Source organism: Lampris incognitus, chromosome 13, assembly GCF_029633865.1.
Source record: "Lampris incognitus isolate fLamInc1 chromosome 13, fLamInc1.hap2, whole genome shotgun sequence".
Lineage (NCBI taxonomy): Eukaryota > Metazoa > Chordata > Actinopteri > Lampriformes > Lampridae > Lampris > Lampris incognitus.
The window spans coordinates 17,526,333-17,538,752 of NC_079223.1; the positions used below are offsets into that span (position 1 = coordinate 17,526,333).

Here is a 12,420-nt window from a genome sequence, read left to right on the forward strand (position 1 = left end):
GGTCAAGTAGGTAAGTAGTTGGTTTAGAAGCTGACATGAGCTTAGTCAAAGTATCAAGAGAGATAGTCTCAAAAGCTGTAATAACAGGGACTAGCAGTGACTCACTGTATAAGTATGCATTTGGTAAGACATGATCTGCAGGAGTAGCTGGAGTTGAAAAACGTATTTTCTTTATGATCTCATCAACCATATTGCAGAAAAAGTCTATAAACTCATGGGCCATGAAGGGTGAGCAGTTAATAGATGACTGCTTTTTAGTAAATTTAGCTACAGTGTCAGAGAAATCTGGGATGATGTTTATTAATGTTGATTAAGTGAGAGATAGGTTGCTTTCACAGCAGCTAAAGCATGCTTGTATTTCAATAAACACTCATGCCACGATAGGTAAAAAACTTCCAATTTTGATTTTCGCTATTTACGTTCCATTCTCCTATAGGCCCGCTTAAGAGCATGTGTCTCATCGTTAAACAAGGGGGTAGGCCTCTCGTCACCTAGCTCTGATAGTGAGAGGTGCTACTGAAATGAGGAGACTGGAGGGCCACATTTAAGTCACTAGTGAAATTTTCAACAGTCAGTCACTACAGTGAAAGGAGCCAAGACTTCAGGAAGCTGCTGGCCAAATGCAGCTACAGTGGAGGGACCAATGTGTGAGGGGCAATTACATTTGTGCTGACATCAACAGGACAGGCCAATAATGCTTCAAATCAAAAGAGAAAATGATCTGACACAGCAGATGTGGTTGGCAAGACAATCGGATCAGAAACAGGTATCCCTTTAGATAAAACCAAATAAAGGGTGTTACCACTGTAATGAGTTGACTCTTGAACAAACTGAATAAACCCAAAAGTATCAACTAGAGCCAGAAAGGCTTTACTTAGAGGATCAGCAGCCTTATTCAGACAAATATTGAAATCACCAAGAATTAGAATCTCATCAGAATGAGTAACAAGACCTGAGACAAATTCTCCAAATTCTTAAAGAAATAGTGAGTAACAGCCAGGAGGTCGATAGAGTATCACAATCTGGACTGAGCAACTGAGCAGTCTATTCACGGCTGAGAGAGATGGACTTAGAATAACAGACTCAAAAGACGAGAATTTAGATTCAAGTTTAGAAGTTAAATTGAAAATAGACTTAAATATTAAGGCAACACCCCACCTTGTTTATTTGCCCGAGCAACATGGGCATATAAGTATAGTCGGGTGGGGAAGCTTCATTTAAGGAAGGAAAACATTTGGTTTCAGCCATGTTTCACATAATCCAATCATATCAAAACTATGTTCAAGAATCAAATAATTTATTAGTAAGGCTTTGGTAGACAATGATCTGATATTTATGAAACCAAATTTAAGCATCTTGTTGAAGTGATCAGTATTAGGCAGAACTTTAGAGCTACTAATAGGTGAAACATTATTTGGAATTAGACACCTTGTGGACACTTTTGAAGACGTGGGCTTTGAACAACGTGTGGTCACATTTTTTGATAACATCAGACGTTTGGTTCTGTAGATTATTAGGTACTTCGTTGCACATTTCACAACCACCAGGAATGATTATTAGATTATTGTGATTCACACATTTAGGAGAGGAGATCTTGGGAGCAATACAGCAGGGTGGGGAGACAGTCTCAGTGTCATAGACCAAGCAGTTAGTCTGATAATCTACACTCTGAGAAATTCCATGACTAAATCTATTAACTAAACTAATTGACTCCACATCCACACCAGTAATGTATACTTGATTATGCTGAGTTTACTCAAAATTATGTCATTTTTTTCATTCTACTTAAAAAAAAAGCCCTGAAACTGATTCGCCTCAAAAAGGCCAATGCAAAATGTTACCTCATTTTTCATCAGTCGCAGAGACGCGTTCATTTTCATATTGCATCATATGGATCTATGTTTTCATAACAGCAACACTTCACAGGAAAAATAACAGATACTGGTCTCAAAATTGTTAAACAAACATCAGTTGCACTCAGTTGCAACCTAAGCTTTCCTCTCTCTAAAGCATTTAATTTGTGTCTCTAACTATGCTAGTGCAAGAGGTCACGGCTTAATGGGACTAATTGGTGTGTGTGTGTGTGTTGTAATTATTGCACAGCCTAATTAAAAGTGATTAATGTGACTGCCTTGCTGGGGCTTGTCTCGCAGATAAAACGTGTTTCATAAAAGATGTTTTAGCTAGTCCTTGTGCCACAAGGTCTCAAGTTCCCACAGACACCCTCTAATTTGGAGACCATCTGCTGTAAGTGCCATCCATGCTGACATGCACTAAGGGGACGCCTCAGGTCTCCAGCCCCCAGAATCATTTGCTTGACAACAACATACACAGTAATACTATCAGCTGAAGTTTTAGTTCCCACGTGCACAATGTGTACTGTAGAAAAGTAATTTATACAGATTTTGTCAACTCCGTTAAACATCACGTCAAAAAAACTGACCAAAGTTAAATTTTATCTCTCCTGTTCAAGTAATCCAGTCTTGCCTAGTCAAGTCTCATCTAGTCGTTGGCAGATTCAACAACTGTCAAATTGTTTTCAGATAGATTTCAGGTGGATGTGATGTGATTGACATCTTTCAGAACTGAATCTTTGGGAAATTTAATCTAATAAACCTAATTGGAAATGACAGGCAATGCATGACATGACAAAACCTTCCGAGTCATGCCTTGAGTTATGTATCTCCTTCCCCTCTTTCCCAATCATATGTTAGTCCTCCTCTCCCTATCTTTCAATTACCACCCCCCCCCAAAAAAAAGAAGGGGGAAAAACTCTTCTAAGGTTTTGCAGGAACGTGTCAGATTTAAGTAAAGTCAGCTCAGACTAAAGTTAGCCACAACAGCAATTCAATTAGCCAACGAGTTCTCACCATGCGGATGTTGTAGTGGATTACATCGAGTGCAATGCCTGATTGAACAGAGGAGCTTGTATTGTATAGGAAATACACAAATGGACCTCTGGTAAATTCGATAACTGATCCCTTGTCAGTTAGTGCCTCTTCGAAGCTATAATGAAACATGCAAGGACATTATCTTGATTAAAGTCAATCCCTATTGGATTACATTAAGCATCACGCCCTCACTCATCCAAACGCCATTGAGACAGCAGAGAAAATGTAAATCAGAACTGAGAGGGTTCATCACAATGCAGCACACATATAAAGAGAATGGTGTTGTTAAGACACTCCGCTCACCATCCAGTACAACTGTCTGCAGCATATTTTCCCCATCGTAACAACAATATTCATTAACAACCTTTTTTTTGCATAATTTTGCATTGCTTTGTGGCCGGCGTGACTGTGTACTCTCACTCTTCACAATATGATGCTATTTGGGCATGGAATGAAAGCATCCCTTGATCCGTAGGACCAATGCATCATTTGACTCACCCTTACTATTTGTGGAACACTGGATGTATGCCATTCCACTTCAGCACACTGCTATCAAAGAGAGCACTGAAGTGATGGTTTATTTAGATTCAGATTCCGAAAACTTTTTAATCCCGCCCAGAGGAAATTGTTTCTGCCACAGTTGCTCAAAATGCCCTGAAGTATGTATACACAAGTTTAACAATGATTAAATGATCAAGCGTGCAAGGGAAAGACTGACTAAAAATCAGTAGATAGAGCACAGAGTAGGCAGAGCACAAAAGGACAAGGTGCATAGCTATCAAAGTTACTGGGTAGCAGTTAAAGAGAAATATGAAAAGTGAAAATTCAAGTGAACAGTGCTGCTTGGGGATAAAATCAGTAAAAAAAACTGTGCATAAGGTGTCAAAGCTGCACATGATATACTGACAGCTATTTCACAGTGAAATATTGCACAGCTTATGTAAATAGTAAGAAAGAAAAAGTTAAAATGTGAAGACAGTCTGTATGGTGCAGGAGTGTAAATGATGCTGAAATATTCTTTTTTTTAAAGGCATTGAAATGTTAACTAAGATTGTTCATGTGAATGCTAGATCTTCTGTGAATAATTTATTTTTCTCTTGCTTGTTTTTTTGTTGATAATTTTTTGATCCACATCTTTGTTGCAAAAAGATGATTTTTTTTCCTGAAAGGGTTTTGCGCATTTATTCTTCCAATATACTTGTATTTAAAGTTGTTTTCCCCTCATCATCATGGCCATCTTTATAATCACCTGCTAGAGGTCTAAAGCAGAGTCAGTATGGAAGACAGGGACAAGTCCAGCACAGGGCAAGGCAGTCCCTGTGTGCACTGGGTCCCGTTGCTTAACCAAAAGAGCTAAATGGGAGGTAGGGAGGAAGATGAAATTGAAGGGAGGGATGTGGGAAGGAAGGAGGGAGGCAGGAAACTGAGAAGGAAAGAAATCAGAAAAGAAGGAAAGTGAGAAGGAAAGAAGGAAGGGAAGTATGAAAGGGGGAAGAAAGAATGACTGATTAAGGAAGGGAGGGAGGGAGGAAAGAAGGAAGGAAGGAAGGAAGGAAGGAAGGTACGTGAGGTTGCCTAATTCATATTTACTCGGTTGGCAGTGTCCCGTAGGATCGCGTTGCCGTGCGCAAGGCGCGTTCGTGTCTCGCACAGCGAGCGCTGGCCGGCGAGAGAGTCTCATCCTTCATCAGCGCCTCTGGACACGGTGAGGTCGGTTCACCCAGCTCATCTCTGGCGACCGCACGGGGACCGCGGTTTAAAGGACCGACTCCACCGAGCCGCTTTTTTGTTTAAAACGGACAAATCAACCCACCCATCCATCCGTCCACCCGTCCGTCCGTCTATCCATCACTGTGGAGCATGGAGAGCGCACTAAACAGTTCGGATATTGTTTACCACGGCCAGTTCACCAACATGGCCATGCTGTACAACCACACACACTGTCGGAACTTTACCAGCGGCGGCGGCGGCAACAGCAGCACGAGCCTGGCGGAGACGCGATGCGACCAAGAGCAGGCTGGCAGCCTGGACGGCGACGCCACGCCGGTTATCATAGCCATCGTAATCACCGCTCTCTACTCCATAGTCAGCGCGGTGGGGCTGGTGGGCAACGTGCTCGTCATGTATGTCATTATCAGGTAAGAGAGCTCAAGTACTCACGCGTCTGTCGGTCTGCCCCGCGAGCACCCCTCCTGCCATTAGTCAGCTCGCGCACGCAAGAAGTGGTATCGCCTAACAAACAAACCATGTTCTGTCGACTCGTAACCTTTTCATATCCATGTGTTTACTAATGTATGGGGAGGGGGGTACATACAGACCCGCGGAAACACTGCGAGTATGGCGTTGGCAGTATGTGAGCCAGTGTGTGCGTAAGAAATAGCGGGGCTGTAGTTTCTCCCGTCACACCTGCAAGAAGAGAGCAGATAACGAGCGAAAGCCTCGCATCACCCCTGTCCTCAAATGCAGCACGCGCACGCGCACGCACGCGCACACAAGCCGTTGAGGAACGTGCATGCAAACTTCTGAGTGCAGCTGCCAACCCATTGCAATGCCCTTACAAGTGCTGCTGAATGGGATTGCATGCTGCCTCTCTTTTTTTTGCTCTAAAATGTTTGACGGGCAGAAATTTGCCACTTTAGAAAATGTCACACCACCCCCACGTGTGTCTAATAAACAAGAAAACACAAGAACACAAAGGGCCTTCTTTGCCGTCACCATTGTGTTTGTTTTCAAAATGTTTAGCTTCGACGTTAGAAGGCCTAAACTGTTCAAGTGGTGGTGCTTGAAAAGCTGATGTGCATGCAGCATCGCTCGCTCACTGCTGGAGAGGGGGGAACGATCCCTTCTTTGCTCTAGACTCATCTCTAGTGACACACTGGTGGCACTTAAAACGTGAGGACATGCAGCAAACGAACAAGCATCACTGAGAGAGAAGAGTCCTTTGAATTAACTTGATTTTAAGGTGTCCATTGGTCCCACGTGATCAGGATGCGGCCACCTGAGATAATTTCCCCCTTTTTCTCAACCAATGATTTCTCAAGTAATCACCTTGATTCAACATATTATTTGTCAGTTACGGTAACACCGATCTATTGTGTAATGTTGAAGTGATTTCATCATGTCCAGGGTACCTGCTTTTCAGCTGTAGCTCCAACTTGATGTCTCAATGCTAATATTATTCAAAGGTATTATGTAACTTTAAAGCAATTTCATTATGTTCCGGCTATCCCGGTTAGGTCTGTAAATCTAACTTTATTTGTTAACGTTAACTCCATCCAAACATATTGTAGACATCGATTCCATGTTAAAGCATGTGCAAAATACAAAATCAAAAATATTAAAAAAAAACTGATTTGCATTGACACAAAAAAGCAAAGGGTCAGAGTTCTGCACTAAAATGTTGCTATACTGAGCCTTAAAACATTGCAGAGTAAACTTTACCCAGGACAGAGGACTCAGTGCGGTTGCCGTAAACTGATTTCACAGAGGACCCAAAACCCTGAAACGGGACGCTGTAAACCCTGCATCAACAGCAGTGGGTTCAAACACAAATACATAATAATGCAAACCACACGTTTTCAGAGTGGATTCACAACAAAAATACCGTAAATTCTGCATAAAGTGCAACGAATTCATAAATACATACAATATAACCCTGCACCGGCTGTTTTCACAGTATATTGATAGCAGAATATATGTAATTCACACGCATCTTCAGGGTGGATTAAGAGCAGCAAAGACATTTATAAACCCAGTATAAACTGTCATGGTAGATTTAAAAGTGTAAATACAAGATTTTGTGAGCTGTTACCACAAACAAGTGCATCCCCATGAGCCAACACAGAACAAGGATAACACTATTTCACTGACGTAAACCAAACTTGGCACAAAGTGTATAAGGGGAATTGGAGCTAGTGCTTTGTTATAAAGTTTACTCCCAAGATTAACCCTGCATACACCATTTTTTCCCCAGTGCTGGCAAGAGTATTTTCAAAGTGGATTTACAAATGAAAAAAATACAACAACCCTGCGTGAACTGTTTTCCCTGCGAAATACGCACAAATAGACGTGTAAACCTTGTAAAAGCTGTTGTCGAGGAGAATTCAAAGCAGCAAATACAAAATACTGCAGCTGTTTTTAAAGTTGACTCACAGCAGCAAACAAAAATGGTTACAAAGCTTCTTTGTAGTGTTTTCATAATGGAGTCACAAGAGAAAATACTGTCAACTTACAACAGTGGATTCACAAGAGAAAATGAAAATGCAGCCCAAATAGCAATACCAAAGATGCCTTTTAGGACAATTCAAATGTCCATCCATCCATCCATCCATTATCTCAACCGCTTATCTTGCTCTCAGGGTCGCGGAGATGCTGTAGCCTATTCCAGCAGTCATTGGGCGGCAGGTGGGGAGACACCCTGGACAGGCCGCCAGGCCATCACAGGGCCCACACACACACACACACACACACATGCACCCATTCATCACTAGGGACAATTTACTACGGCCAATTCACCTGACCTGCATGTCTTTGGACTGTGGGAGGAAACCGGAGCCCCCAGAGGAAACCCATGCAGACACGGGGAGAACATGCAAACTCCACACAGTGGACGACCCAGGATGACCCACCAAGGTTGGACTACCCCGGGGCTCAAACCCAGGACCTTCTTGCTGTGAGGCGACTGCACTAACCACTGCGACACCGTGCCACCCAATTCAAATGTCTTGTGAACCACAAGAGACTCTTGCAGTGCTGTCTCTCTGACCCTTTTACTGAAAGAGTCTGTTTTTTAGAGTGAGTGCTTTATTAGAAAGTTTACCTCCGGCGTCCAGGTAGCGTCGTGGTCTATTCTGTTCCGGCTTGGTCGGGTGTCCCTACAGACACAATTGGCCGAAACTCCTCACTGTCAGGTGAAAAGAAGTGGCTGGTAGTTCCACATGTATCAGAGGAGGCATATGATAGTCTGCAGCCCTCCCTGGCTCAGCAGAGGGGGTGGAGCGGCGACCGGGATGGCTCAGAAAATAGGGTAATTGGCCAAGGATAACTGGGGGAAAGGGGGGGAAAATCCAAATAAAAAAGCAAGTTTACCTCCATCCAGTTCCATGAAAATTGCTGGGACTACCTCACAGGTGTCACGGAGGTCAGCAGAGTAGCTGAGGTTCAGGGCATACATCAGTTCGAAGAGCATAGCAATGCTACATTATCCAGATCTTGCAACACCTTGATGCCTTCAAGGACAATTCCAACGTCCTCTGGTTCATCACTTGAAGCATGCGCTTGACGAACATAATTCCCAACAGTGGTGTCAATGGCCTTGTTGATGGCATCATCATCAATTTCCCTGAACAAAACAGACAAAGGTAGGTAAATAAGACCTCCTAACAAAGCCCTATCGAGAAAAGAATAAATTAATATGAAATTGGGCAGGCACAGTGACAAGACAAGGTGACAAGACAAGGTAAGGTGAAAGTTAGAATGAAGGTACATTTAGAGACAAGGAAAGCAACTACAGTATAACATTAATCAAACAAATAGGTTTTTCAGCTGATGTTTAAATCACATGAACTGTTGTGGCTTTACTCATGGCAGAGACTTGTGTAGCTGTTTAACAGACAAAATGAAAAGGTTGTCAGCGTGTCTGATCCATACCACTTAACATGAAGGTTGTTTCATTTGCCCGCTATGTGGCAAGCTCTTTGAGCATTTATTCAATATCCTTGATATCAGACCTGTTTCCTCCACTAAGTCAGCCTTTGACACAACTAGTTTGACCATTTTGTCTTACTAGTTGAACAAAAACCCTAGTCACTCTTCTTCAGCTATCAGTGGCCCTTTTGTCCAACTACTTCCAACAGAAGCCTTACTAGTGACACTGGGTACCGCACTAGTATCACCAAAGTCCCAACTAGTCTGCTTTTGAACACACTAGTGGGTCTCTGGTCCAAACTACTGATGCTGAAGGTCTTACCAGTTAACTAGTGAGGTGCAAAATGTCTGACATGTTAACTACTCAAGCACATATTCACCTCACTAGTTGAGTCCAAAATGAGTCACTGGTTAACTAGTGATGCTGATGTTTTCTCTCACTAGCTGACTAGTTAAAGGTATTTCATCTCACCAGTTGGGCTATGTACCGAACATGTTTGGGCCTCTCTTTTAAGTAGCTGCACCTCGCTCAGCACTATTGAGCAACTGTGTGTAACTAGTGAAACATTTGTTTAATATGTTAAACTTTTTGTCACACTAGTTGCCGTTATCATCCTACTAATTTGACAAAAATTCTCAATAGTGTCCGGGTAGTGTTGCAGTCTATTCCATTGCCTACCAACATGGGGATCGCCGGTTCGAATCCCTGTGTTACCTCCAGCTTGGTCAGGTGTCCCAACAGACACAATTGGCCGTGTCTGCAGGTGGGAAGCTGGATGTGGGTATGTGTCCTGCTCACTGCACTAGTGCCTCTCCTGGTCAGTCAGGGCGCCTGTTCAGAGGGGAGGGGGAACTGGGAGGAATAGCATGATACTCCTATGCACTACATCCCCTGGCGACACGCCTCACTGTCAGGTGAAACGAAGCAGCTGGTGACTCCACATGTATCAGAGGAGGCATGTGGTATGTGGTAGCCTGCAGCCCTCTCGGGATCGGCAGAAGGGGTGGAGCAGTGACTGTGACGGCTTGTAAAGTAGGATAATTAGCCAAGTACAACTGGGTAGAAAAAGAGGGGAAAAAGAAAAAAAATTCTCACCAGTAAACATGTGCGCAACTAGTTACGAGTGAAGAGGCAAAATTTCACTAGTTAACGTCTATGATAATTGAAGCACTTCACTACTTAACTAGGCTCTAGTCATCTCCCGGCTGGACTACGGAAACTTCCTCCTTGCTGGCGCCCCGGCATCGGCCATCAGACCTCTGGAGCTTGTTCAGAAAGCTGCAGCTCATCTGGTGTTCAACCGCCCTAAGTTCTCCCACACAACTCCCCTTCTCATGTCCCTACACTGGCTACCAGTAGATGCTCGCATCCAGTTTAAGACTCTGGTGCTAGCCTACAGGGCAGTGAAAGGAACAGCTCCTTCCTATCTCCAGGCCATGGTCAAGCCCTACACCCCCGCCCGACCACTTCACTCTGCTGCCTCGGGACGCCTGGTTGCCCCGTCGCTCAGAGGCCCCTGCTGCCGATCGACCCGGTCATGGATCTTTTCTGTCCTGGCCCCACAGAGGTGGAATGAACTCACCTCTGATGTCAGGACAGCAGAGTCGCTGCCCATCTTTTAGCGCAGGTTGAAAACTCACCTCTTCAAGAACTGCTATCCTGTTACTTGCTCTTATCACTTATTGTATTCACTCATTTAAAAAAAAAATCTCTTTCTTGTGCTTCTGCTTTAGCACTGGTTTTGCTCTTAGGTAGTTCTTCGGATTTTCTATGTTAAATGCACTTGTTGTAAGTCACTTTGGATAAAAGTGTTGGCTAAATGACTGTAATGTAATGTAGTTGTGCACACATTTATGCATAATGGTAGGAGGCATAGAAAATTTTGATTTCTATTAATCAATGAATCATTTCAGCCCAAGTGATCAAGTAGGAGAATAAGAGAAGAGTGGAAGATAAGGGGGAAAAGTAAGCACTGATTTATATACATATCACATATTCCCGCACAAGGTTTTCTAGATCTTCACCCATGTAGATAAAGACTCCCTCAATGATACACTCTTGTCCAGCATCTAATCTAGTATATCGTCACACTGAAAGCACATTTTCTTGATTAGCATCTCAATTCTGCCCTTGTGCTTTACTTCAAAGGCAACTACTGGTGTAAATTGTCATATGGGTACATATTTCTGAGAATATAACACCAGGGTTCCTACGATGGTATGAGCCTTGCTGTGAGCTCCAAATCATGGTGGACGGAGATTGACAGGAAAGAGACAGAAAGAAAGAGTAGGTAGAAAAACATATAAAGATACATAGATGAATAGAGGAAAGGTTAAAATTGAGACAAAAAGATGCACAAAATAGTAGAAGGAGAAAGATGAAAAATAAATGCACTCATGGCCTCCCTGGCTTTCCGTACAATTTGTATGCCCTTGTTGCCAATAAATCATGTGGCAACTAAAACATTCTACAATTTTGTATAACCTTTCCACAATTCTCAAAATCTTAATGTTTTCCAAAAAACATTCTCAAAATTGTTAATGTCTCTAGGTTTTTCATGACTGTGGGACCCCTGTATTACTTAGATCAGCCATCTGTGCAATGATTGTTCTGAGCTTTTCCCTAGCTGTCCTCCTCTCTTGGAACAGCCCTGTCAGGTTGTCAGAGTGGAGGTCCAGCTGAGACAGGAACTTGGATTGAAGTGGGATGGTGGTGATTCTCTTGAATTCAGCATCGATCTGAAAACAGGTAATACACACAAAGGAATCAGGTTCATCGGGTTCATCAGGGAGAAAGACACCATCACACCATACAAATTATATACAATCTGGTATATTAGCAGTTTGCCAGTGTACCTAAGACTTTCCTTTTATCAACACAAAATCCAAGATGAGAAACCCAGTGTGAGACAAGCCTTACTTCACACAAAGCAGGCTACCTTGCCATGAAATCCTCCACTATTGTTACATCAGGAACGACTTCATGTCTTCTGTGTGCGAAAGTCTTTTCCATCTTGAGTTTCACATCCTCTCTTTTGTTCCTCTTCTTTACATCTAAGAGTAGAGCTTTCTGCATGGCCTCCAGACGCTCCTCAGTTTCGGCTGATGGGTATGTCAGACAAAAATTCACCTCCGATCTCTTTGCCTTTTTGACACCAAAGGCTGCACTGTGCTTTCCTTCAGGTTTGTTTTTTAAAAGTTCACCGTCACCTCTGGACACACCAGTTTTCTTAGGTCTGTGCCATAGTTAGATAGTTTATATCTTAAACTTATCTTGGATTCACCAAATCCAGTGCAGGACCCCTTCTCAGTTAAACACAGATGCGTCTTGGTAAGACTCTGAGCTACCTGTTCCATCTCCTTATCACTGACAATTTCCTGCACTAAACTATGAATAATGGCTGACTTCAACTTGGGATCTGGAATAAGTAGTGCCATTTTGATTATGTTAAACTTGCCTACTGAAGTTTTAATTCAGCATCATAGGAGAACTTAGGCACATGAAAAACAGCAGGCCAAGAGGACCATGAGCTCATAGACTCACACGATTACAGTACATCTGTATCCATCGATTCACCCGACAGGGACATAGAGTCATTTACAGAAGAAGGACTGAATGCTTGGGGTTCTAGGACTGTGTTGACAACAGTAACCCTCAAACATCATACTGCATAGGGTTGGGCCTTAAGAGTTGCTTTTTCTTCTACTTCTGAAATTGAGGCAAGGTTAAGGAACTCATTTCTTAATGAGGAATCCATACATTGAATTCTAACATTTACCTGAAGTCCACAGTTTCTTCACTTCAACCATAAAGTCATCAATGGATGCAGGGAGTCCATGGGAGAGAGTGAACCTCTGAGAACTGCCATCAGTCTAGATGATC

At 42.9% G+C, this 12,420-nt stretch overlaps 1 protein-coding gene across 1 annotated transcript in view; it reads left to right on the plus strand.

The window, feature by feature from the left end:
• The first annotated feature begins 4,461 nt into the window (after positions 1-4,461).
• The window catches only part of oprm1 (opioid receptor, mu 1), a 76,321-nt gene continuing 68,362 nt past the window's right edge, over positions 4,462-12,420 (plus strand). Inside the window, exon 1 of the mRNA XM_056291671.1 lies at positions 4,462-5,029. Coding sequence (XP_056147646.1) covers positions 4,752-5,029 — 278 coding nt within the window. The 5' untranslated portion in view covers positions 4,462-4,751. The remainder of the gene's footprint in view (positions 5,030-12,420) is intronic.